This window comes from Rhinoraja longicauda, chromosome 28 (genome assembly GCF_053455715.1).
Source record: "Rhinoraja longicauda isolate Sanriku21f chromosome 28, sRhiLon1.1, whole genome shotgun sequence".
In the NCBI taxonomy this organism is placed as follows: Eukaryota; Metazoa; Chordata; class Chondrichthyes; order Rajiformes; family Arhynchobatidae; genus Rhinoraja; species Rhinoraja longicauda.
This window is the reverse complement of record NC_135980.1, coordinates 11,546,916-11,574,534: the sequence shown is the minus strand read 5'-3', so window position 1 is coordinate 11,574,534 and position 27,619 is coordinate 11,546,916. Positions and strand designations below refer to the sequence as shown.

At 43.2% G+C, this 27,619-nt stretch overlaps 1 protein-coding gene across 1 annotated transcript in view; it reads right to left on the bottom strand.

The window, feature by feature from the left end:
* LOC144607258 (signal-transducing adaptor protein 1-like) overlaps positions 1 to 26,927 on the bottom strand; it is a 32,241-nt gene extending 5,314 nt beyond the window's left edge. Inside the window, exons 1-9 of the mRNA XM_078423979.1 lie at positions 26,756 to 26,927; positions 13,840 to 13,911; positions 13,159 to 13,275; positions 11,009 to 11,065; positions 8,013 to 8,167; positions 7,188 to 7,319; positions 5,464 to 5,533; positions 4,035 to 4,137; positions 751 to 843 (exon numbers count right to left, since the gene is read on the bottom strand). Of these exons, the coding sequence (XP_078280105.1) occupies positions 751 to 843; positions 4,035 to 4,137; positions 5,464 to 5,533; positions 7,188 to 7,319; positions 8,013 to 8,167; positions 11,009 to 11,065; positions 13,159 to 13,275; positions 13,840 to 13,911; positions 26,756 to 26,845 (889 nt within the window). The 5' untranslated portion in view covers positions 26,846 to 26,927. The remainder of the gene's footprint in view (positions 1 to 750; positions 844 to 4,034; positions 4,138 to 5,463; positions 5,534 to 7,187; positions 7,320 to 8,012; positions 8,168 to 11,008; positions 11,066 to 13,158; positions 13,276 to 13,839; positions 13,912 to 26,755) is intronic.
* Between the last annotated feature and the right edge of the window lie 692 nt (positions 26,928 to 27,619).

Below are 27,619 nucleotides of genomic sequence, written 5' to 3'. Positions count from 1 at the left end.
TGCAAAGAAAGATTGGACACATGACTATTGCAGGAACCTTAACTTTCAGCGAGAAGGATAGATAGATGAATGGTGAACATGAAACATAATGTACACGTTTGCCTGGACACGTGCAGGAAAAGGCGGAGTGCATGACCACCTCAAATGGCAGATTTCCTTTGCACACATTTGTTCCTCAGAGGTATCTTCTCTAATCTGGAACAACTCAAGTTTAAAAGTCTTTGTCCATTATCTTAGTTTCTCTATGATCAGAATTACTTTTAAGGTCATAAGTGATAGGAACAGAATTAGGTCTTTCGGCCCATCAAGTCTACTCTGCCATTCAATCATGGCTAATCTCTCTCTTCCTCCTAACCCCATTCTCCTGGCTTCTCCCCATAACCCCCGATACTAATCAAGAATCTGTCTATCTCTGCCTCAAAAATATCCATTGACCTGGCCTCCACAGCCTGTGGCAAAGAATTCCACAGATTCACCACCCTCTGACTAAAGAAATTCCTCCTCATCTTCCTAAAGGAATATCCTTTAATTCTGAGGCTATGAGCTTTAGTCCTAGACTCTCCCACTGGTGGAAACATCCTCTCCACATCCACTCTATCCAAGCCTTTCTCTATTCTGTAAGTTTCAAGGAAGTCCCCTCTCATCTTTTTAAACTCCAGCGAGTGCAGGCCCAATGCCATCAAACCTTTGTCTTCTCAGAGGCAACACTGACCCATTATCAAAATAAACTAGTACAACTATTATGCTCACCTGGCTTAAACAATGTCTTAGTTGCTGATCGTGTGAGTGTGTCCAGCTTCCGATGAATCAGTTCTCCACTTTCAGCATCTTCCTCCACAATACCTAAAAGGTAAGAGTAATGGAAATGAACACCAAAAAGCAGCTTTTAAGTGTTGTTTTATGCACAGTGAGCACATGAAGCATCTCAGTGGTACCAAGCTGGTCCCCAACTTGAATGCCCCTTTTCGACAGTAGGAAGTTTGGAAAAGATAGGGAAGCAAGCAATTGTAATCTAAACAAATACAATTAGATCAGCTGCCAGTTTACATGCAGTCAATTGAAAGTAAAATCACACTGTTTGTAAAGCTAATGGCCGATTTGATCAGTATTTTGTCAGTCAAGATTAAAGTCACCTCCCTTCTCACAAAGAAAAAAGCTAAAGGGAATAAAATATAGATAAAGATTAAAAGAAATGCACACACTCCATCATAAAGGTGCTCAACTCCGAAACCTCATTGGGCGTGCATATCTCTGAAGATCTGTCCTGGACCTAGTACATTGATGCCTTCCTAAAGGAAGTCCATCAACAGCTCCACTTCCTTAGAAGATTGAGGAGATTTGGCACGTCGACAAATACTCTCTAGAACTTCTAAAGGTGGATAGGGGAGAACATATTAACTGCTTGCATCACAGCCTGGTTCAGCAACTCGAATGCTCAGGCACAAAGAAGATTGCAAAAAGTAGCGAATACCGTCCAGTCTATCAGGGGTACTGACCTCCCGACATCAAAGAAATCTGCAGGAACCAGTGCCTCAAAAAGGCAGCCAGCATCATTAGGGACCCACGTCATGTTGGCCACGCTTTCACTTTACTCTTACCATGGGGAAGAAGGTACAGGAGCCCGAAAACGAATGCCTATGTTTTGTTGCAGCTTCTTCCCAAACAACCATCAGGCTGTTAAACATAACAACCTCCAACTCAGCTCTGAACTACATAGACATGGGGGAACCATTTTGTCTTTGCGCTATTATTGCTTGTTATATACTGAACTTTGTTTTTATCGTGTGTACAGAGTATTATATTTACATATCTCTTGTGCTGTTGCGTAAAAGTTCCATTGTTCCGTTTCGGGACACATGACAATAAAACACTCTTGACAATGAATATATCCTTTGCCGGTATTAGTTGAGGGAGGGGAGTTAACAGCAAACCAGGAACACTCCTTTCTCTTCAAAAATATCCACCTAAAGTGTCTGCCTTGGATTATCAGATGAATATTCTAAACTCCATGGTTACCAAAAGCAGCAACCTGAACACTCCAAAATGTTGCACGCCCGCATTCCCTCTGTCCTACTTTGTATAGTCAGTCCAAGTCAACTGCAGTGGGATCGCAAGTTGTTTTGTACTACTGTGCTGCGAGCTAAATAACTCAACTCATTATTGTGTGCATTTACAGGGTTGTGAAAGAAAGCAGATACATTTCACCAAATGTTTATATGGGTACAGTAATTTTGAGCGTTAACACCCCAAGGTACCACTATCACTTAGTTAAATACTAGTCAATACAGGCATGCCCTTAATTATAACTTGTTCATACTACTCAAAAACCAACATCGAGAAGTCAGATGACCCAAAACCCAGTATTTGCAGCAATATTTTCTAGAAATATTGAGAGGGGATCTTATCGAAACATATAAGATTATTAAGCGGTTGGACACGTTAGAGGCAGGAAACATGTTCCCAATGTTGGGAGTCCAGAACCAGGGGCCACAGTTTAAGAATAAGGGGTAGGCCATTTAGAACGGAGATGAGGAAAAACGTTTTCAGTCAGAGAGTTGTGAATCTGTGGAATTCTCTGCCTCAGAAGGCAGTGGAGGCCAATTCTCTGAATTAATTCAAGAGAGAGTTAGATAGAGCTCTTAAGAATAGCGGAGTTAGGGGGTATGGGGAGAAGGCAGGAACAGGGTACTGATTGAGAATGATCAGCCATGATCACATTGAATGGTGTTGCTGGCTCGAATGGCCAAATGGCCTCCTCCTGCACCTATTGTCTATTGTCTATAAATACAAAGGAGGAGCAGGACTCTGACCTCAAACCTGGTCTGCCACTTAATAAGCTTGTGAGATGCAAATGTGAGTGCTCACAATCACGATGCCAGAGACAAAGTCGTGGAAACAAGAAATGTTTATATACGAGTCTGCAGAGCCAGGTGCCTCTCCAAACCGAGACACACCGAGACAAAGACAGTGCCTTCTCTTTATACAATACAACTTCGTTGAATCTCCCTCCCCTTTGCTGAATCCCCCTCCCCTTCGGGCTCCTTCCAATCAGAGCGCTGAGGTGCACAATCTTCTGTACCGCCCCGGGTACCCCCCAGATCATACATTGCATGTGCATGGTAATTAGCAGTTTCCCGATCAGGGGCGTATTTGCAATATTCATTTACCTCATTGGCCCATAATATGAAATGATTCGGGCCGGAGGCCACTCATCATCCTCCCAGGTTCCTATCTCCAACTCTCTTTTTTCCCTTTGTAGGTCATCAAACATTGGGGTGCCCAGCATTCGTCCTCCCCTGGCTAGCAACAAAAAGAATCCCAGCTGCACTAACCCAATAAAACACGTTCCACTCCATTTTCCCGGAAGTACTGAGTAGGCCTTATGTCCACAGATCCAGAGTAATCCCTCTGAAGCAGGTCCACTGACCGTGTCACTCTCCCCGAGGTCCCGTAAAACTGGTAACCCCTGATATGGGTTGTTCCCTGTGCAGTTCCAGACTCGGCTTTCGTTGCCCGTCTTATCTCTGACTGGGGCGATGTTTGTACAATTCTCCCAGTCCTGTCCCTGGTGGTTTAATCATCCTGTTTCTCACAAGATGGTGGTTGATCTGATTGCAACCTCCATTTCCGCATCGGCACCTATTCCCAATGTTCTTTTGTACTCCTTGTTCTTCAAAAATGCATCTATTTCCTCCTTAAAAATATTTAAAGACTCCGCCCCCATGGCTCTTGGAGGAAGACTTTCAAAGACATTAGGGCCTCTGCCAGAATAAAAAAAGTTGTCTCATTTCTATCTTAAATGGGCACCCGCCTTGATGTCAAAGGGTGACCCCTAGTTCTAGATTCTCCCAATAGATTTCCTCCCTGCATCCACCGTCAGGAATTTAAAGAGGGAATAGTTCATATGGGGGGGGGGGGGGGGGGAAGAAAGAGACATTCCTCCTTTGGCACGCCAATTTTGAATCCTAGTCAATCAAATGAATTGTTGTAAAAATAACCAATACATCCATTAAGAATTAAAGGCCAAAACATACTCAGATTGATTTCATAGTCCGTAGGTATTTCCAAAGGCTTCAGCACTCCATTGGTTTGTTGAATAAAATAGTTGACGATCTCCTGTCTACTGTTGCACAAAACCTGGAAAATACCAGAACACAATTTGCATGATTGGTACAGTTGCAGTTTGCAGTACATTGTCACAAAGAGGTTTTGCATGTTATGATGTTGGATTTATATTGTAAGTTACATTACATTGTAAATGGCATCAGGAAGGTCACAAGCAGATATGGTTTAAGACAAGGGTGCAAACCCACATAGAAAACAAGTATAATTTTTATTTTCCCTCATGAACAGCTCCTCGTCAGGTAAAGCCTGAAATTTAAAAGTCTCACCTACGTTTTCAAATCCCAACATATTTCTGTAATCTAACCCAGCCCCACAACCTTCCAAGATGCCTGCGTTATTCCAATTCTGGGCTCCAAATCATGCCAACATTTCTTAATCGTTTCCTTAGAGGCCCTTGCCTGCAGCTGACAAGACCATAAACTCGAAAATTCACTCCAGAGCCTTACAAGTTCCCTCTTGTGTTTAATAACTGCCCGATAACTAATTTGCTCATCTGCCCAAATATATTATCATGTGGCTCAGTACCAAGGTTTTCTAATGGTCCGCTAAAGCAGCTTGGCAGGTTTGCAATATAGTAGATTGCACAAATGTTCATTAGATATTGTTCACAATTTTAGAATGAAACAATGACGAATCACTTCATTTCTTCATTGCACTGATATGTTATGTGTGCATTGCAAAATACATGAGCTCTGGGGAGTGAAATCAGAAGGCATTACCTGTGATGGAGGGTAGGATGGTGGAGATGCAAGAAAGTATTTTTATTTGGCCATTGGGAAGGTTGAGAGTGACATAGAGACAATGCTGTGCAAAACTAGCACACACCCAGACTTTACTGTGATGGATTCAAGGATCAACACTGGGCCAGAATTGGTCAACAATACAATAGTGAACTTGAACAAAAATTACAAAAAACAGTTACTTTAACCAATGTTTCTGCTCTATGGATGGCTGTCTTCCTGGGCATAATTCCACAAGTTATTATTTTCTGACAGCTCGGTACTTATTCTCAGAGAGAGATTCTATGTGCCGTATCGCAAGGTTACTCAGCCAAAGAGTGTTGTAGAATCTCCAAATCCCAATTTACCCAACCTGCAGATCATATTTTATTGGATGACAAATATGGCATTAAAGTGCCAGGTGACATGTTGTTCTTTTGTATTGCTGGTATTTTAAGGCCAAATGTAACATTGCTACTGCTGCCCTCATTTCAATCTGCAAACCCAGTCATCCTTCTGCTCTTTGATTCAGAACCATTTTGGAAGTCTCATCATCAGCTGAATCATATGGACTCAAAATGGCGGCACGAAGATAGTAATTATTTAAAAGCTTACTTACGCCTTCATCAATGTCAATGATGTAACCACTGTCAACACATCGTATCCGGTAGTGCTTTACAATTGTCCCTCTGAAATGTAACACATTTATTAAATGGTATTTCTAACATTCTTTGACCATTATCCAATGTTCCCATTACATCGCTTGCAATGCTAATTAATATTTACTCAATTCCTTAACTCCCTCAGGTTTCCTTTCCCTTTGCAGTTATAAAATCCAGAAAGCCCAGGCTTGACATTATCTAATCGTTTGGTTTAACCTTTGATGAGTGCACAATTAAAATATTCATGGAATTGTTGCCTCCAGTATGTAGAATATTTGAAGTTTCCTTCAGTAGAGATGGTGAATAACATCATTTCCAATTTCACAATGTAAAAGCAGTTGTGGCAGGTTTCATGTGTAAGAAGGAACAGTAGATGCTGGTTTACACCAAAGATAGATATGAAATGCTAGAGTAACTCAGCGAGTCTGGCGTCATCTCTGGTAAAAAGGAATAAGTAGCGCTTTGTTTTCATTCTTTTCATGTTGGAAAGGGTTCAGTTACATTCTTTAGGTACATGAAGCAGGTGTTCACATTAGGGTTGAATAAGTACCCAATGCCCACTTGAGCTCTGTAAAGGTAAGCCACATAATTTGCTTGCCTGACAGCAGACTCATGAAACAGACAAGCTATTTCAAGCTCCATCGTGGGAGGATATTATCATGTGGACAGAGGAAAAGATTCAAAGATGTTCCCAAAGCCCCCTTGAAAAATACAACATGCCCACTTATTCCCTGGTTCACAATTGTTCATTATGGAGGGATAGCATTTAAGACTGGGATCAGTTAAGAACCTCGTGCATCAGAAGCTGTTGTAGGAGCGCAGGGTCTCACAAACCACACACCAACCCACCCCTATCACATGTACAGTAAATTCCGAGGGACTCACATTGGCCTCATTCACAACAGAACCCACACAATCAAAACAGGAAACAAATCATCCACGGGACTGGCTTGACAGTAAGAAAACAAAATAAAGGGAACAAGAAAACTAGAACCTTGGTTTAGTTTAGAGATACAATGTGGAAACAGGCTCTTCAGCCCACTGAGTCTGTGTCGAATAGTGATCACCCTTACACCACTACTTGAAGTGTGTGAGGAAACCGGAGCAGTTTAAGGATAAGGGGGAAGTCTTTTAGGACTGAGATGAGAAAGTTTTTTTTCACACAGAGAGTGGTGAATCTGTGGAATTCTCTGCCACAGAAGGTAGTTGAGGCCAGTTCATTGGCTATATTTAAGAGGGAGTTAGATGTGGCCCTTGTGGCTAAAGGGATCAGGGGGTATGGAGAGAAGGCAGGTACGTGATACTGAGTTGGATGATCAGCCATGATCATATTGAATGGCGGTGCAGACTCGAAGGGCCGAATGGGCTACTCCTGCACCTATTTTCTATGTTTCTATGTTTCTATCTGGAGGAAACCCAAAGGGAGAACATACAAACTCCGTATAGACAGCACCTGTAGTAAAATCAAACCCGGGTCCCTGGGGCTGCGTCACCCTAGTTGTTACACATGTTAATTGGTTTGTAGTTTGGAGCTGCTTATGGGGTATTATGCAGAAAATAGTTATCCTTTTTCTCCACACAACCTAGAAAGTGTTAACTGGTTGTTAACATACAACTGGTTGCAATTTGCTTTGGGTGGCCAGAGGATGCATTGATGCACTGATCATAATTCCTTCCTTACTTGTTGAATGCTTGTCGTGTTGAAACGGATAGGTCTCGGTCATCACTGCTGGGTCTCATTAACAGATTTCCAAATTCTATGTTTTTTGCCAGCAGGGACTCAGCTTCCATCCTTGAGACTTTATAGAAACAGCTGGAAGAAATGGAGACAAAAAAAATAGTTTAAAAGGATAGCGTTCAACTAAACATGAAAGTATTCTCTTGACTAAAGGTTGATGATTAACATTTAATGCCTCTATAACCACTACCTTAGTCAATGTAGAGGAGTTAACTTTTTCATAACAAGTAGGCCCAATACTGCCATTAAACAGAAGCCCAGAAGATTTTCGTACAAATACTTTGGAAGCACGATGCAATCTTGGGCTTCAAGTCCAGATAATCGAATTATGATGACAATCCCCAATTAGTCTAAACTAACAGTCTCATCTTTGTGTCACACTATCATTGAACTCACCAAGATCAACTATTAGCTTTTGCAGATCAAACTAAAGGGGCACCATGGTTGAGCTGACAAGGACAGAATGCTGCTGATTTACATTGCTTTCCTTTGACGTATATAGGAGAATATAATGTTGGACTGGGATTCAATATTCTTCTTACAAGAGCATGCACAAGGTACATACTTGAAAACCGCTGAGGTGAGTGATTGAGCAAAGAGCAAAGAGCATGAAGGGAATCACAGGGCAGAAAGAAGTGAACATAGCAGAAGACGACGTAACAAACAAAAATGAGATGGACATGCAACGGGCTCAGAAGAAATTCATCCCTCCTTTCACCTTGCTCAACATCAACTAATCCCACTTCCTCTCAACACCTAGAAAGGCACCTGATGTTTTCCACATAATCGTAGTTTTGGTCACGTGGTGGTGGCAGGGGTGGTGGAGAGGACGTCAACTTTCGCCGTCGCTTTATCTCCTGTTCAAGTACCTCCCGAAGTCTCCAAATCTGTCCAGGGAGGAGAATCAGGTTGGGAATCTCAAGCTATATAAAGAAAATTGTACAAGACATTGGTTAGGCCACATTTGTTGTACACGACATTGGTGAGGGCACATTTAGAGCAATGTGCTCAGTTTTGGTCATTATGTGAAGCTGGAAAGGGTGCAGATAAGATTTACGAGGATGTTGCCAGGACTCAAGGGCCTGAGCTATAGGGAGAGGTTGAACGGGCTAGGGCTTTAGTCCATGGAGTGCAGGAGGATAAGAGGCGATCTTGGAGGTGTACAATAAGAAAATAACTGGAGATGCTGGTACAAATCAAAGGTATTTCTTCTCTCCCGAGATGCTGCCTGACCTGCTGAGTTACTCCAGCATTTTGTGAATAAATACCTTGGAGGTGTACAATATCATGAGAGAAATAGACAGGGTATATGCACAGACTGCTTTACCCAGAATAGGGGAAATCAAGAACCAGAAGACAAAGGTTTGAGGTGAGGGGGGAAAGATTTAATATGATCCTGGGTGCAACTTTTTAAAAAAAACACAAACAGTGGTAGGTATATGGAACGAGCTGCCGGTGGGGGTAGTTGAGGCAGGTACTATCGCAATGTTTAAGAAACATTTAGACAGGTACACGGATAGGAAACTTTGAGAGAGATAGGGGCCAAACACAGGTAGGTAGGACTTGGGACAGGTAGATGAGGCATGTTGGTCGGTGACGGCAAGTTGGGCAAAGGGGCCTGTTTCCATACTGTATGACTCCAATACACACCACAATATTCAGAACAAAACAACATGCTCAGTCACAACAGTTTAATGAATTGTATTTCCTTATTTAGAAATCTTACTGCAATTTAAACATTCAAGTTTAGAGCGAAGTGGGGGAGGGGGGGGGGGGTTGCATTACTCCTGTGACATTTATTACAGATTGATTGAATGTATTATTTCATTTCAAAATGGCCGATCTCATGAGGAGAAATGGTCTGGAACTTTAAAAAATCCATACAATTGTTCAGTTGCCAAATCATCCCTTGTTAAAAAAAATTATTAGCATCTCTTCCATAACACTTCTTATTCATCTCATTCATATTCCCAGTTGAAGAAACAAGAAAGAAAACAAGATAAAATGTTTCTTCTGATTCCCGATGAATAAAATAACCACATTTTGCTTGTTCCATTTACACCCACTGACGTAATATTCAGTCAGTGTATCAAGCCAAACTAAGTATTCATGTGGAGCAGGGAGAGGATCACCACAAAAGGGATTTCAGAATGGAAGATCTATCCTACAACATTTTCATTGGGAATTTCTTTAATCAGAAGGAATTCATTGCCGTAGAAGGCTGTGGAAGCCAAGCCAATGGATATTTTTAAGGCAGAGATAGATAGATTTATTCACAAAATGCTGGAGTAACTCAGCAGGTCAGGCAGCATCTCGGGAGAGAAGGAATGGGTGACGTTTCGGGTCGAGACCCTTCTTCAGACTGATGTCGGGGGTGGGACAAAGGAAGGATATAGGTGGAGACAGGAAGATAGAGGGAGATCTGGGAAGGAGGAGGGGAAGGGAGGGACAGAGGAGCTATCTGAAGTTGGAGAAGTCAACGTTCATACCACCGGGCCGCAAACTGCCCAGGCGAAATATGAGGTGCTGCTCCTCCAATTTCCGGCGGGCCTCACTATGGCACTGGAGGAGGCCCATGACAGAGAGGTCAGACTGGGAATGGGAGGGGGAGTTGAAGTGCTGGGCCACCGGGAGATCAGTGGCGTTAATGCGGACCGAGCGCAGGTGTTCAGCGAAGCGATCGCCGAGCCTGCGCTTGGTTTCGCCGATATAGATGAGTTGACATCTAGAGCAGCGGATGCAATAGATGAGGTTGGAGGAGGTGCAGGTGAACCTCTGTCTCACCTGGAAAGAATGTTTGGGTCCTTTGATGGAGTTGAGGGGGGAGGTAAAGGGACAGGTGTTGCATCTCGTGCGTTGCAAGGGAAAGTGCCCGGGGTTAGGGTGGTTTGGGTAGGAAGGGACGAGTGGACCAGGGAGTTGCGGAGGGAACGGTCTCTGCGGAATGCAGAGAGGGGAGGGGATGGGAAGATATGTCCAGTGGTGGGGTCCTGTTGTAGGTGACGGAAATGTTGGTGGATGATATGTTGGATCCGCTGGCTGGTGGGGTGGAAGGTGAGAACGAGGGGGATCCTGTCCTTGTTGCGAGTGGGGGGATGGGGAGCAAGAGCGGAGCTGCGGGATGTAGAAGAGACCCTAGTGAGAGCCTCATCTATAATGGAGGAGGGGAAGCCCCGTTTTCTGAAAAACGAGGACATCTCGGAAGCCCTAGTCTGAAACACCTCATCCCGGGCACAGATGCGGCGTAGACGGAGGAATTGGGAGTAGGGGATAGACTTTTTGCAGGGGACCGGGTGGGAAGAAGTGTAGTCCAGATAGCTGTGCGAGTCGGTGGGCTTGTAATAAATGTCCGTCACTAATTTTTCTCCTGTGATGGAGATGGTGAGGTCCAGAAACGGGAGGGAGATGTCAGAGATAGTCCAGGTATATTTAAGGGCAGGATGGAAATTGGAGGTGAAGTGTATAAAGTCAGTGAGTTCTGCATGGGTGCAAGAGGTAGCACCAATGCAGTCGTCGATGTAGATAGATTCTTGATTAGTACGGGTGTCAGGGGTTATGAGAAGCCAGGAGAATGGGGTTAGGAGGGAGAGATACATCAGCCATGATTGAATGGTGGAGTAAAATTAATGGGCCGAATGGCCTAATTCTGCTCCTATCACTTATGAACATAAATTGTGCACCTGATTGGATAGAGCAATGTTTTTTTTCACCATTTATCTAAGATAACTAAAGCAAACAGTGAAGTGGCAATGGAACTGACTTACCTTTGTAACTGTGTGAATGAAGCTTTTCCATTGCACTTGGCTCTCCAAACTATCTGCCTGTGGAGAAAAAAAAACACAAACTTAAATAACTCCCATTTCTGTTTGCATGTTTTCTCCATTACGAGATGGATTTTGTAGCTTGTTTCCAAATGTCGATTGCCCAGTTTCCAATGTCAAGAAAATCTTCCTCAAAGCACCTGAGCAGTTGTTCAAGGAAATGGCACCAGAGATTCCGCTACCTCCTCAGCCCGTTTTGACTTAGTGGGGGTATATAGCACTCTGCAGTACTCTACTCTGCTGCAAATTGTGAAAAGATAAAAGAAATCGTCAACTGTTTTGAAGAAGAAGAATCTGCTGCAGTCAGGATCATCAGTGAAATCATGCAGAAAATGTTCCTCCACTGTCATCTTGTGTTTATTGCTTCCAATTTTGCAAACTTCCCACAAGCTATCACTTCCCTTGAGAAACGTGGCGAAACATTAGTGAATAACTTGCAGGTTTTCAACAAAGTAACTGACAATATTCATAAGGTTCCTGGCGATGTAGGTAAAGACATACAAGGAAAATGTGAGAGAATGATTTTAGGTAACAAAGATCTTGAAGAAATATAAAACATAGCTAAAGTTCTCAAAGGTAGTTGTTATGCACAAGATATCAACATGAATATAGAGCTGTAGTTTGTTTCGGGTATGCACCAGTGACCTCAGCTGGGGTAGAAAGAGGTTTTTCACAACTGAAGCATATTATGTCTGACAGACGGCATCATTTAACACAATAGACAATAGGTGCAGGAGTAGGCCATTCGGCCCTTCGAGCCAGGTAATTTGAAAAAAATGCTAGTAATTATGTGCAACCAGGCAATTTGATCATTTAATGTAGTGTACCTTTATATTATAATTTTTAACCATATTTTGGTGGTGGAAATACATGCCTTTTTTTGTCAGTAAATGCCTTTATCGTGCCTTTTTTGTAATTTTATTATGCCGATTTGCCTGCCTATTTCAGAGATTTTTAGCATCTAAACATCCTGGCTCTTATGACAGTTAAATTATTCCCAATATCATCTCAAGGAAACTTCTGTCTGAATCCACTGAAACAGTCGGGACACAATATTAAATTCAACAATTTCACATAACCAGCATTTCTTGTTTGTGTCAGAACTGGTTAGATCTGATCAAAGATCATCCACCAGTAACATTAGTTTTTCCCTCCACAGAAACTGCTCGATTTGTTGAATATTTCAGGCAACCAAGTTCTGTATTTATTTAGTGGTTCTAACATTTGATTTTTCTCTAAGCTGCTCTTATTCAGTCTGAAGAAGGGTCTCTACCCGAAACATTACCTATTCCTTCTCTCCCGAGATGCTGCCTGACCCGCTGAGTTACTCCAGCATTTTGTGTCTACCTTATTCATATCCATCTACTTACACATCCACCACGCAGGTCAGCTGTGATACCAAGCATTCAGTATCCTCCCTCAGATGCACTATCAATGCTTGTATCACTTGGACAAACATATTCTCCACCCTTTCTTCTCTTTCAGAACTGGAAAAGGTGACAAAACATGCACTTTAAAGCACTTCACCTGGATGGACTATTTGGGAGCCTGGATGACTCCCAGCTCAGGAGTAAGGAGTAGGTAGGAAAGTTAGAGGGCGTATGCCGCATCTCCTATAGTAACACACAAAAGTGCCGTGAGAGGGAACAATAGGTAGTCATGGAATTGTGAATAAAGGACCAGTTGAGGGAATGGTTACTTTGGGAATTAACCTTTGTTTCCCTCAATCCTACACCCTCTTTAATAGACAATAGACAATAGGTGCAGGAGGCGGCCATTCGGCCCTTCGAGCCACACCGCCATTCAATGTGATCATGGCTGATCATTCACAATCAGTACCCCATTCCTGCCTTCTCCCCATACCCCCTGACGCCGCTATCCTTAAGAGCTCTATCTAGCTCTCTCTTGAATGCATTCAGAGAATTGGCCTCCACTGCCTTCTGAGGCAGAGAATTCCACAGATTCACAACTCTCTGACTTAAAAGTTTTTCCTCATCTCCGTTCTAAAAGATTCCGTTCATACTAAGATTCACTTAGAATGTAAGCCATGAGGGCCAAAAGCATCTCAACTCAACACAAGGACAAAATGTTACCTTTAACTTTATGTCTCCAGATTTCAGCTTCAAAATCAAGATGTGTTGTAGGTTATTATTATAGATTTCATCATCTTCCACAGACATGAAGTCTTCAAGATTGATTTTCTCAATATACTGAAAAATACAGGTTCATAATATAAATGAATATGCATAGAAGGTTTAAACTTTTTTGCCTTTATTTTAATAAACGGGGAATAAAAGCACAAAGTAAAGTCCTTGCTTCCTGAAGAGTGGTGGCAGGGTGGTGCAGCAGTGGAGTAAAAGTGTATATCAAGCAAATAGGAAAGAAATAGAATTTAGCTTTCCTGGTTTTGGTTTAATAATTGTTTTCAGATGGTTGCTTCAGGGTTAATAGAAAGTTCCAGAATTGAAGGAGCTGGCAGCCTCGGTAAGTGTTAATATTAAGAGGTAACAGAGTTCCAAGAATGTAAATACATTTCAGCATGGCAAAAAGAAAAAACAAGAAAATTATTCCTGAATCGGGCCATTTAGTGCAAGATACTCCTCCATTTTGGCAAAACCATACAAACTACTTACTTTCTCCCCCCCTGCTATCTCCCACCTACCTCACTCTGGCCACAAGAGTAAATAAAATCAAACCATGCAATAAGTTGTTTACTGAGGCTTCTACAAAATGGATGACGTGGGGTACTTGGTTACAGAAACACAGTGACATACCATTGGATCCCTGCTGGTCACCTGGAAGAATAATTCGTTCCCTCTGAGCACCGTCCAATACCTCTTGTATTTCTGCCAAAAGAAATTGCACATTAAGTGAGGAAATACAATCATCACATTATTTTCTCTCTTTCAGTTCCTCCCCCATTTCACCCTCCCCAGAACTCTTGGTCCTTCTGGCTGGTAAACAAGTGGTTTGGATCACTAGCATCGCCATGGAGACTGAATGGAATTCTCTGTTTGATCGAGTCTGTTGCTGTAACACAGGAAACCTCCCCCCCCCCCCCACCCCACCCCTCCATCTTAAAGCTGCCAGGCCCGTCAGAATGGTTCACAACATGCAAACCTACGAGTAGTTGTACATGATAGTTACGTTCCTAAGGAACCTCGCATGACAGAAAGTCACATTATATTGGACAGGCTATAGTTGCCTTCAAAGTACCGATTTAAACAAGATCTCCCCATCACGATATAACCAGCGCGGCCCGCATAATGTAAATACTGTTCCTAATCCATCATCCATCGTGGGCAGTTCAGTGGCGCAGTGGTAGAGTTGCTGCCTTACAGCGCCAGAGACTAGAGTTCAATCCTGTCTGCACGGAATTTGTACATTCGCCCTGTGACTGCATGGGTTTTCCCCAGATGCTCTGGTTTCCTCCCACACTCCAAAGATGTACAGGTTTGTGGGTTAATTAGCAGGAAAAAATTGTCAATTGCTCCTAGTGTATAGGGTAGTGCTAGTGTACGGGATGATCGTTGGACTGCGTGAACTCGGTGGGCCGAAGGGCCTGTTTCCATGCAGTATCTCTAAACCGAACTGGATTTGGATTAAGGAAGCCTGCGTTATAGCACAACTCTTTGTATCGTCGGCTTGCCAGAAACACGAGTGAATAAATGAAAAATATATTCCTTCCTGTACAATTACATCATCAGTCTTATAAATGAATCACCAGTGACTGTATTAGGGCCAATGCAAATGTCACACATGATCCCAAGCAGATAAACCAGCTCTATAATGTTTCAGCCATTGAGTTAATGATTCCTACTCAGTTACATTTTGCAACACAACAAATCAACCTCTTCTAGAATCTGGCAGATTGATCAAAACACAGAGGTTTATTTTTCAATTGCCATTTCCAATCGTGAGGATTAATTTGTTACTGATTACCGCTGAATTTGCATTTGGTCATAAATAGGTTAATCTGCTTGTAATTTGAACCCAATGCAAATGTTATGGCTGTGTTAGTAAATAATATTCACTCTTGCATGGCAAAAATCAATTGTATTAAGCTGGATTATTTTTCCTGGATACCTTGGCAGTGGCAATTTGCAACAGAAGGAGTTGGAAAAGAGGAATGTATAAAATGGAGATTAAAGAAGGAGTATCGGAAAATTCCATTGGCTGCATTATCTTGTCCCATAGCATGACTTGGATGCTGGAATGATTCAATTTGGCTTGCAGGAGGGGGAGTGGAGTTATACGTTTTATGCATCTTCTACCATAAGATATTCCACTCTGCTTCTAACTGGTGTCAGAGGGGAAAATCTGCACCAAAAAGATAAAGCTTACTCCCTCCAAATTAAAACCCCAACATGATCTCCCAAAGCCAGTAATCCAGAGAGGGGTTAAAGACATTGGATGCGCCTCTGGTACTTGACGTTCACTGCCAAGAATTATTATAAATTTCTTAAGCTTCAAGCTTAGTACTCCACCACCCCGACCTGTACCAGTGTGTGTGAGGTTTTAAAAGGCTGATAAGATTTCACATGCAGGAAGTAAACTCTCAAAAATATGTTTTGATCCAACTCCAATTCCACCGATGGGAAATATTTACGACCCATTGCTGAGCAATTTATGCCATTATGCAGGTTGAAGGGGCAGAATTTGGATCAGGTGACAGGGGGACTTTGGCCTTTTCCTTTATGATCATCGCTTGTCGAGACTGCGAAATTGACAATATTTAATCTAATCACGACCAATCATTCTTCAGAGGTTAAAGCACAATACATTCCCCAGTTGATCGACAGAAAGACGATCTTAACAATAGGTAGGCATTTGGGGGCCGCACTTAATGCTCATCTGTGAATGACTAAACGAGGAGGTCTGTGAGCCACAGCACAATATGGCCACAGTATTAGACACAGGGAAGGCTAGGAGATAAGATTACATCCTAGCTGTGGCACTGAAGACCTGCAGTCCAGAATTCGCTGTGCCACAAGCCACACTGACCAAGCAGAGTTGCATCACTGGCATCTACCCAACAAAGATGTAAATAATTACTGCCCATCCAGTCTCCTCAGTCATCACCAAAGTGGTGGAAGCCATTATCAACAGTGGTTTCAAGCAGCACTTGCTGAAGAAATAACCTCCTCACTAATGCTTGGTTTATAATTTTTCAGAATGACTATGTTCTAGACAGTAATCCAAATATGGACCACTGAATTGTAGAACTAGGAGGATGACAAAAGTATTTGACGGGATATGACATCAAGGGATCCTGGTAAAACTGAGGTGAGTGGGCAGTAAAAAGGGAAACCAATTTAAAAACTGGAGTCATGAATCAGAAAAAGAAAGATGGTGTGGTTGATTGATCAATTGAGCTGATTGATTGGTTGAAAAATACAGCATGGAAGCAGGCCCTTCGGCCCACCAAGTCCATGCCGACCATCGATCGCCCATTCGCACTAGTTCTCCCACTTTGGCATCCACGCTAGGGGAAAATAAAGAGGCCAATTAACCTCCAAACCTGCAGATCTTTGGGATGTGGAAGGAAATCAGAGCATCCAGAGGAAACCCACACAGTCACAGGGAGAATATGTAACCTCCATACGCTCCCGAGGTCAGGATCGAACCAGGTCTCTGGCACTGTGAGGCAACAGCTCTACCTGCTGCACCACCCCAATGATAGTCAATGATCATTCATCCCTGCAATGGGCTTCCTCAATTTGGAGTCCAAAGCCCAATTATCATCAGCTGCTTCATCGATGATCTTCCTCCCGTTATCATGTCAGAAGTGGGGATGTTCCCTCATGATTGTACAACGTTTACTTCCACTTGCAACTCAGCAAAAGGAGCAACCTATACCCAACTTGCAGCAAAACCTAGGGGGCATTCAGGCTTGGCCAACAAGTGGCCAGTTACATCCACACCACTAAAATGCCAGGTGATAAAACCAACTCCTACAAGTGAAAATCTAACTACTCGCCTCACCTCACTACAATCAATCAGTCCCCATCAATGATATCTTGAGGGCCACCGCTGACCCCCAAACTCAACTGGACCAACTAAGTGAACATGGTGCTGGCTACAAAATTGGCAGCCTGTGGCAACTGACACCCCAAGGCCCACACCAGCATTTTCCCAAGACACTACTGTCAGGAGTGTGATGAAACACTCTCCACTTACCATCACCAGTATACCAAGACAGTAACGTGTACATCTACAAAGTGCACTGCAGTTGTTAAGCCTGGCTACCCCGACTGCACCTCCCAAACTTGTGACCTCCACCAGTTAGAAATACATTGGCACTAGGTGGATGGAAACACAACTATCTGCATGTTCCCCCGCAAGTATTTCCTCATTTGGAAATATTGCTGGTCTTTTGTCACTACCAGGTGTAAATACTGGAACACCCAACCCAACTTGCTATGGAGGTGCTCTCCCCAGAAGAACTGCAGTGGTTCAAGAAAGCAAAACACCACTGCATTCTGTAGGACATTTAGCGACGAGGAAGAACAGTGGGTCTGGCTGCCAACACCCAAATCCAGAAAAAGAATGGGGGGGGGGGGGGTTTTAAGTAGTTTTTCCAGTCCATCCACCAGCACCAACTGACATGAAACCACATTGATTAAAGAGAGATTTATCAAGTTAAGCATCACACACACAAAGCCTACTTGTCAGACAATGACTTGCAGATTCCATGCAGAGATAAGAAAAAAAATCACCTTTCCTAATATAACTCCATGACCAAAAATGTTGCAAATGCCCAGCATTATCTTTCACTGTAGGCAAAGACACGCACACAGACAGACACACTCCTCTGTTTTTTTGATCAACGGAGTTGAAATGTTAATGTTCTTGCTTTCACAACAGACACTTCCTATCCAGCTGAGTGTTCCAACAATTTTCTTTTATTCCTGATTTTCAGCATCAGAGTACTGTGCTTTGTTTCATCATGTGACCACTGATGGCGAACTGTTCACTGCAAACTTGCATTAATTTTTGTTTAAGTATCTAAGTCTGCATTAGGTGCTGGTGGGTTCAAATCCAGCAAGGCTGGATGCATAGGAACTCTCCCTGTACATTGGCCTTCAACATGCCTCGGGTCTAATCTCATAACTGCTCCCACGAGACATTTCTCTCAAACCAGCCTTCCTGTTCCACAGAATAAAGTTGTAAATGCTGCATCAGTTGTCAATACAGTGCTCAAGAGATGCCTTTATACTATTCACGGGTCACCTCTGAACCTAATGGAGACCATTTCAAAATCAAGTTGTGCGTGACCTTTCTGTCCAGCACAGAGCAAAATAATTACTAACTTATGGGACGGCATGGTGGCGCAGCGACAGAGTTGCTGTCTTACAGACGCAGGGACCTGGGTTCGATTCTGACTATGGGTGCTGTCTGTACGGAGTTTGTACGTTCTCCCAGTGACCGCGTGGGTTTTCTCCAAGTGCTCCTGTTTCCTCCCAACTCTAAAGACGCACAGTTTTGTAGGTTAATTGGCTTCAGCAAAATTGTAAATTGTAAAAGCAGGATAGTGCTAGTGTGCGGGGACCCAGTGAGCTGAAGGGCCTGCTTCCGCTCTGTATCTCTAAACTAAACTTATCAGTTCAGTCTGATATGAATTCAGATTCCAGTGATGAAAGGCTAGTTTCTAGCATACTGGGACATTCAAAGGATCGGAGGAAAGAAAGAATAGGATTAAAAAAACATCTGCCATCTAAATGCAAATTGTTGTTTTGTATGTCGACATGGACAGACATGTTTTGGGAGTATATGTGCGATGCGTCAACGTATTATTCACATTGGCATCAGGAAGCAAGGTGCACTTACAGTAACTGAGTTGTTCCAATACTGCAAATATTCTCACTTCTGGCCAAATAATAATAATAATAATAATAATATTCATTTATTGTCATTGCAACGAGTACAACAAAATTAAAAAATAGCCAATCCTGACGGTGCGTACAAACATATATGCAATAAATGCAAAAACAAATAAATACATAAATACAATTAAATACAATTATATTAAGTACAAGATTTTTTAACGGTGTTGCCTAGTGCAAAGGTAGTGTTCAGTTCTCGTATGGCCCTGGGGTAAAAACTGTTCTTAAGTCTGTTTGTTCGGGATTTGATCGACCTGAAACGTCGACCAGAGGGCAGATGAACAAACAGACGGTGGCTGGGGTGGGATGGATCTTTTATTATTTTGCCTGCTCTACTGAGGCAGCGTAGGCTGAACAGGTGCTCCAGGGAGGGCAGTGAGCAGCCGATGATCTTCTGGGCCGTCGTGATGACCCTCTGAAGGGCCTTCCTGTCCTTTTCTGAGCAGCTGGCATACCATGTGGTTATACAGTATGCCAGCACACTCTCGATGGAGCAGCGATAGAAGGACAACATGAGCTTCTCCTGCAGGTTGGTTTTCCTGAGGATCCTCAGGAAGTGGAGTCTCTGCTGTGCCTTCTTTACTGTGGTGATGGTGTTGGTAGACCAGGTAAGATCCTCTGCGATGTGCGTACCCAGGAACCTGAAAGCTGGTACCCTTTCCACACAGACCCCATTGATGTAGAGTGGGTCGTAATCTACACTGGTTTTTCTAAAGTCAATTATAAGTTCCTTTGTTTTGGAGGAGTTCAGGACCAGATTGTTCACTGAACACCATGCTGCCAGCCTTTGGATTTCATCCCTATAGGCTGTCTCATCTCCTTCTGAGATGAGTCCAACCACAGTCGTGTCATCCGCGAACTTGATGATGGTGTTGGTGGGATGGGTGGGGGCGCAGTCGTGAGTGTAGAGGGAGTAAAGGATGGGGCTCAACACACAGCCCTGTGGTGAGCCGGTGCTCAGTGTAATGGTGGAGGAGAGGTGAGGGCCTATTTTGACGGTCTGGGGGCGGTTGGTCAGGAAGTCCTTGATCCATTGGCAGATGGTTTGGGAAAATCCAAGGTCGGAAAGTTTGGTGACCAGTCTGCTCGGGATGACCGTGTTAAAGGCAGAGCTGAAGTCGAGGAAGAGCATCCTCACATAGCTCCCCTGGTGTTCAAGGTGGGTCAGTGCAGTGTGAAGAGCAGTGTCGATGGCATCCCCTGTAGACCTATTTGCTCTGTAGGCAAACTGGTGTGGGTCGAAGGTGGGTGGGAGGCTGGCTTTGATGTGCTGCAGGACCAGTCTCTCGAAGCACTTTGTGATGACCGGTGTGAGTGCTACCGGACGGTAGTCGTTAAGACCGCTGATGACAGACTTTTTCGGCAGTGGGATGATTGTGGCGGACTTCAGGCAGGGAGGGATGGTGGATTTTAAAAGGGACAGGTTGAAGATTTTTGTGAAGACCTCAGATAATTGGTCTGCACATTCCCTCAGCACTCTGCCCGTCACACCATCGGGGCCTGCAGCTTTCCTGGGATTCACTGCTCTGAGCACGCGCTTAACATCATACTCCTGCACAGTGAAGGTGTTGCTGTCAGGTGCTGGAGAGGGTGTTATGTCTGCCACTGTAGCTTTCACCTCGAAACGAGCAAAGAAACAGTTAAGTTCCTCTGCCAGCGAGGCGTCGCCGTCGGCAGTCGTGCGGTTGCTGGTCTTGTAGTTGGTGATGTGCTGGATGCCTTGCCATACCCGCCGTGGGTCATTGTTGGAAAAGTGGTCCTCAATCTTCCTCTTGTAGGACGCTTTGGCATCCTTGATGCCTCTCTTCAGGTTGGTTCTAGCAGCACTGTATAGAGCTCTATCACTAGACCTGAAGGCGGTGTTACGGTCCTTGAGGAGAGACCTGACATCCTTTGTCATCCAGGGTTTTTGATTGGGATACAACCGGATGCGTTTGTCGACGGTGACATTGTCAACACAGTTTTGGATGTAGCAAAGTACAGTTGATGTGTACTCCTCCAAGTCCTGATCCTCAAAAATATCCCAGTTGGTCCTTTCGAAGCAATCCTGCAGCTGCGAGGAAGCTCCTTCAGGCCATGTCTTAACAGTCTTTATGGTGACTGGAGCTTTCCTCCTGAGTGGGGTGTATGCTGGAGTTAGGAATATGGACAGGTGATCTGACTGCCCCAGGTGTGGTAGTGGTGCTGACCTGAAACCCTTCTTAATATTTGAGTAAACCTTGTCTAGTGTGTTTTTCCCCCTGGTAGCACATCTTATGTGTTGTTCAAGTTTCGGGAGAACTGACTTTAGGTCTGCATGGTTGAAGTCCCCGGCTATGATGTGGGCTGCTTCTGGATATGTGCTCTGTTGTGAGTTTATTGCACCGAGCAGGTAGCCTAAAGCTGTGCTAGCGTTAGCATTCGGTGGGATGTAGACTGCTGTTACTATAACCCCTGTAAATTCGCGAGGAAGGTAAAAAGGCCTGCATTTAACTGCCAGGTTATGTCAAGAATCACGTCAATCCAGATAATTTTTACAGCACGTCTTCAAAATGATAAACAAGGAACCTTAGATGAGATTGATTTTTTGATTCCTGAAGGTTACGAGGAAGGAGATTAAAAATATTTGGAAAAAAAGAGAAATGGGGAATTTCATATAGACCTCAAAAGTTAAAATCAATAAGGAAAAAAAAAAAATCGACACAGTATTTTGACAAAACTGCTTCACTATTGTACAGTAATGGCACCAGGGTATTTTTTAACAAGAATGTAATCCTTCCTTTGCAGAAGTGGGGTGGGGTGATAGTCAGGAAGTTATGTGCACTTTGTCCAAAATCCTACTGTCCACCTTGTTTCTCAGTCAGAAAGTATTGGTTTTGGTCATAGTCAAGGTGATTCAGACTGACATTCTGTTGCTGTGCCAAGGGAGCACTGCAAAAAACTAGAATCACCCAAGATGTTGGAAAACTGAGGTTATCTAGATTTGTGAGAAGAATACTTATTCTTAGTAATATTTTGGGACCTTTGGATTCATATCCTTCTATTGAAAACCATTTTCAATAGCATAGACAGGTCATCATCCTGGCATTTAATGACAAGTTCCTGTTATGCACTGACTATCCCTCAGTCAGGTGAAAGGTTATTAAAAAAAAAGCTGATCTTTAAATGTAGAATTAGTCTGCATGTTCCCTTTGCTAATTCTGGCAGTCTCCTACCCAAAATATTACGTTTCTCTTCTCACAGAAACTGACTGACTGACTGACGAATGCTTGCAGCATTTTCTGTTTTTACTTGAAGTTTCTTGTGCGGCTTTAAATGTGCACTCTTGCCATGGGAGAGAAAAACAGACAAAAGTAGAGGTTTTTTTTGGAGGAGGAGGGTGTATCCTGTTAGAATTACAACAAAAGGGGAGACACATTGTGTTTTGTGGAAGTTTTCTCTGTCAGTAGAAATCTAGCAGAACTGGAACAAGAACTGGAACAATATAACCTCAAGAGCAATTATCAACCCCAAAGGAAGAATTCAAGCCTGGTTTAAAAACTCCTGCCCCAGTGCCATCTATCACCAAAATAAATTTGAAAAAAAATTAACTGGGGTTAAGTTCATTCCAGACCTGACTCAATTAAAATTTAATTGAGCCCGTGACCCAGGATTTTTGGCTTTTTACTCCCGAATTCTTGGTTTGCATTCAGATTGCAAAAACCACAACATTTATAACTCAAAACTAAAATCAGTACGCCAAGGCAAATCGAAAACTTAATCTTTTTTTTTTGGCAATAAAATATTCCCAATCAATTTGTTTTAGTTTCTGACACACGTGTGGATTTACAGTAAAATAATGCAATGTAATTATAGCCTTGAACTAAACACTTTCATTGAAGCAAGTCTGGTGACATGCCATTAATCTGGCACGTTACTTCTCTCCCTACACACCTGAAAGTGCTTGGAGCATTTTCGAATTTTACATCCCGATACTACTCACGTGTTTATATTACACACCTTAAATTCAGTGACACATTTTAGTGTCAAATTCCCGAACTTCACAGGAAATAAAAACATGGAGTGTTAAAAATAAAGATGTTGAAAATACATGAACAGTCAAACTAGGTTAATGTGACATAGATTGATGAATCATATCTTTAATTTGCAACCTTTGTCGAATTAATTAATACCAGCCATTGGACCACAAGTTGGTTTTAGGTACTTTGGGAAAGCATGCGAGGCAGAATTTTAATTACACTCCAACAACCATGTGTAGGTAAATGCAGGAGGTCAGAACTGGTTATGGTCATGGTTTGGACACAAGCAATCATAAGTGATAGGAGTAGAATTAGGCCATTCGGCCCATCAAGTCTACTCCGCCATCCAATCATGGATGATCTATTTCTCCTAACCCCATTCTCCTGCTTTCTCCCCATAATTATCAAGAGACATTTGGCACGAAATGGTGGAGTAACTCAGCGGGTCAGGCAGCATCTCAGGAGAGAAGGAATGGGTGACGTTTCGGGTCGAGACCCTTCTTCAGACTGATGTTAGGAGGGCGGGACAAAGGAAGGATATAGGTGGAGACAGGAAGATAGAGGGAGATCTGGGAAGGAGGAGGGGAAGAGAGGGACAGAGGAACTATCTAAAGTTGGAGAAGTCGATGTTCATACCACTGGGCTGCAAGCTGCCCAGGCGAAATATGAGGTGCTGTTCCTCCAATTTTCGGTGGGCCTCACTATGGCACTGGAGGAGGCCCATGACAGAAAGGTCAGACTGGGAATGGGAGGGGGAGTTGAAGTGCTTGGCCACCGGGAGATCAGTTTGGCCAACGCGGACCGAGCGCACAGGTGTTGAGCGAAGCGATCGCCGAGCCTGCGCTTGGTTTCGCCGATGTAAATAAGTTGACATCTAGAGCAGCGGATGCAATAGATGAGGTTGGAGGAGGTGCAGGTGAACCTCTGTCTCACCTGGAAAAACTGTTTGGGTCCTTGGATGGTGTTGAGGGGGGAGGTAAAGGGACAGGTGTTGCATCTCGTGCGAGATCATCACTTCGTGACTTCCATCCAAGATAACCATTTTGAAAAGAATAGAGATTGCCAATGCTTGGTCGATGGATCAAATTCCTGGGGTTCCTTCCAATCCCTCCAGACAATGGTAACCTCCAGGATATTGGGAATGGAGGGTTTGGTAATGGCAAGGTTCTTGAAGGCAAGGGGAAGGGAAGACCCGTATCATATTAGGGATCGTAATGTCTAAAAATAATGAGGTGCATTAAGCTGTCAGCCCTGGTCTGAAAATTATTCAAATCCTCTTTTGGGACCAGATGCTGACAAGGGCCACCTCATCAGTGGAGAAGGTATAAATGAAGCTGTCTACTGGAGTTACCAGGAAAGACCTGATTTTATACGGTAGAATAAGCCCTTTGTTGAAACTGCCCAAACTGGTTAAGCATAGGATGCTTCCAAAGAATTTCTGCAGTGATGCTAATGGTCTGTGTGGTGATCTATGCATCACAGGTAACTGCCCTCAAGCAAACCCAGTGCAGCAATCAGTCAACAACATGAAGCCCTCTCAAGTCATAGCCTATCCAAGAAATAAAGAAGATAAATTTAACTCAGCCAGTTATTGACCTGCTCTTCCTCAGAGTGATGGGGTGTGTAAGCAACATCATCAATAAACTGCATCAGCTCATCAATAATCTGGAAAATCATAACTATTGTTCTGTGCAATCATGTTAACCTCTGCCGTATGTATAAATGCCTGGTAACCAGTTAATATAATGGGCTGGATCATACTGATAGCCACCAGCTACTGTAGTGCACAAGTCAACCTGTGCTAGACTTCCATGTTTGCACTATGGAGTGCAGAACTCTTACTCTGTTACAGCATATATATATATCTTCTAACATTCTGCTATATATATATAAATAATATAGCAGAATGTTAGAAGGTAACCTGTTAGACTCCTACACTGCTATTGTACTTAGTTTAGTTTCTTCAGCATGAAAACAGGCCCTTCAGCCACCAACTCCGTGCCGACCAGTGATCGATCACCCGTACACTAGTTCTATCTGACGCACTATGGACAATTTGCAGAAGCCAATTAACCTACAAACCCAGATGTCTTTGAAGTGTGGGAGGAAACTGGAGCACCAGGAGAAAACCCACATGGTCACAGGGAGAACATGAAAACTCCGTACAAACAGCACCCGAGGCAAGTATTGAACCTGGTTCTGTGGCGGTGAGAGGCTGCGGCTCTACTGGGTGTGCCACTTTGCACTGCCCCTCAGCTGGACATCATAGACATTAACAGTAGTTCAGTTTAGTTTATTGTCACGTGTACTGAGGTACAGTGAAAAGCTTTTTTTGCGTGCTAACCAGCCAGCATAAATACAACACATGATAACAATATGATCATCCACAATGTACTTCCCTTTACCAACCAGAGAGTTCAGTTTGGACCATGGCGCGAATGTAATAAGTAACTGGAAATTCTTCCAAAATAAGGAGCATTGGCACAGGAAACCTAAATTTTGGGAGGATTATTGAGCCAGCAAAGAAAATAATTTCACAGGGCAGCAAAAGCAGCAAAGTTGCTGCCTTACAGCACCAGAGACCCAGATTCGATCCTGACTGCAGGTACTGTCTGTAGGTAGGAAGTTTGTACATTCTCCCCGTGACCGCATGGGTTTTCTCCAGATGCTCTGGTTTCTCCCCCCACCCCCCACTCCAAAGAAGTACAGGTTTGTAGGTTAATTGGCTTCTGTAAATTGTGCTTAGTGTGTCGGATTGTGCTAGTGTACAGGGTGATGGCTGGTCGACGCAGACTTGGTGGGCCAAAAGACCCGTTTCCACGCTGCATCTCAACGTCTAAAGGCGCAGGGGAAACATAACTGGAGATGGAACCAACATTGAAGTGGCAGAGAACCAGAGATCGACCGAAATGGGAGAGCAGGCATTTTTATTTAAAAAGTGCACAATACACAAATTTTAATAAAATTCAAAATAGAATGCTGTCACTGGAGATTGTCAACAATCGTGTTGTGTTGTAAAAATCAGAAATAAGGCAAAATGTAACGCACAGATACGAATGCAATATTTCAGTATTTAGTGCTGAAAACACAAGGATTGGCAAAGCACCAGGGGCGTTTGCCTTATTTTCTTTCTGAAATGTCGTGTTTATACATTTATCCCTGTTCCGATTAATTGCCCTTATTCCGCCCACCTATTTTTTCCTTTGTCGAACTTGTTAATTAATTGTTACTGTTCCTAACGATTCATTTATACCACTCCAATTTGCATCATTAGCAAATATAATTGTTGTGCATTGAATGTCTGAAACGGTGTCATTTACACAAATTATAAACATTAGAGCTTTCCTGAACAGAGCCCTGGGGCACACATTCAGTATTGATACAGCACTGCTGATCCAACCCTTTAGTTAATTATACCTATATATACCTGACCTGCTGAGTTACTCCAGCATTTTGTGAATAAATATAAATATATATAGTCGCCATACATTAAATGTTTTTCCATATAACAAATAAATAAACGATAAAAGTTGTTATATGTGTGTGTGTGTTTTTATATAAACAATAATAGTGCAAAGTCAAAAATAATGTCCCCTCAAGTCTAGATGGTTCGGAGCCTATTTGGAGGTTGCAGTGTTTAATAAATAGCCTGATGGTTGACATCAATAAGCTATCAACTACTAAACGAGAGGGCAACCGAGTTACAGGTAGACTTTCAAAAGCACCTGTCAGCATTTTAATATAAAATCTAACGTAAAAATTCATTGCAAAAACGACGACAGCGAAATTGTAAGAAAAGTACTTACCTGGCTTCTATTCTCCATCTTTTCTAAGAAGCCGTCGTAGTAGCTCGGGACAAGGCAGGCGCTGGGCTTCGCTGGTCTCGTGGATGTCATACTGGTTGCATTTGCAGGGAGCGGGCTATCTTCTCGAGTGACAGCTTGAGTGTGTTGCTCTCAGTGTCCTGCTCCAGGAAATGTGAAGGATATAAATGCTCATTGCAGTGCCCTGAGGGGCAAGGGAATGAATCAAGGTGGATCCCGCCCCCTCGCAGACAGCGATTGGATCTGGGGAACCTGTGCAGGTTGTTTCCAAATTCCTGAGTGTGTCTGTCCTCTGTTACCCGACGGCAGATGCACGTGAATAGTTCACAGCATTACGACATTGCCGAGTGGTTCTGGCGTGGAAGGAGGTCTTTTGACCAATCTTGTCACGCTCAGGGAAATGGAAGTAATCCAAGATTCCGGCATCTGCAGTTCCTTGTCATCTAATATCCTTGTCCTTTCTCAATAGCCTTGCCCTTGCCAAAAAAAAGTCAAGTATTTATCCAGCTCCAGCTGCAAATTATTTTTTTTTCTCTCCCCACTGACTCTGGCCTTGAGTCCACTCCCAGCCCGTTGCTATTGAATAAAGGATTTCTCCCTGCAATTTTGGTTCTTTTACTAATCATCCTCATTCTGTTTTCTCCAGTTCTTTGCTCTTTGGTGAATGGAAATGATTTCTCTCTACATATTCTGCCTCTGTCCGTTGTGATATTGAACACCTCCACCCGATTCCTTTAGTCCAAAGAAGAAACAGCCCCAGCTTCTTTGCTCCAACTAAAATCAATGGAAACTTTTCAGTAAATCCCTTATTACACCTGGTTCTGGTTCTGGTTGATTACTGCGCAA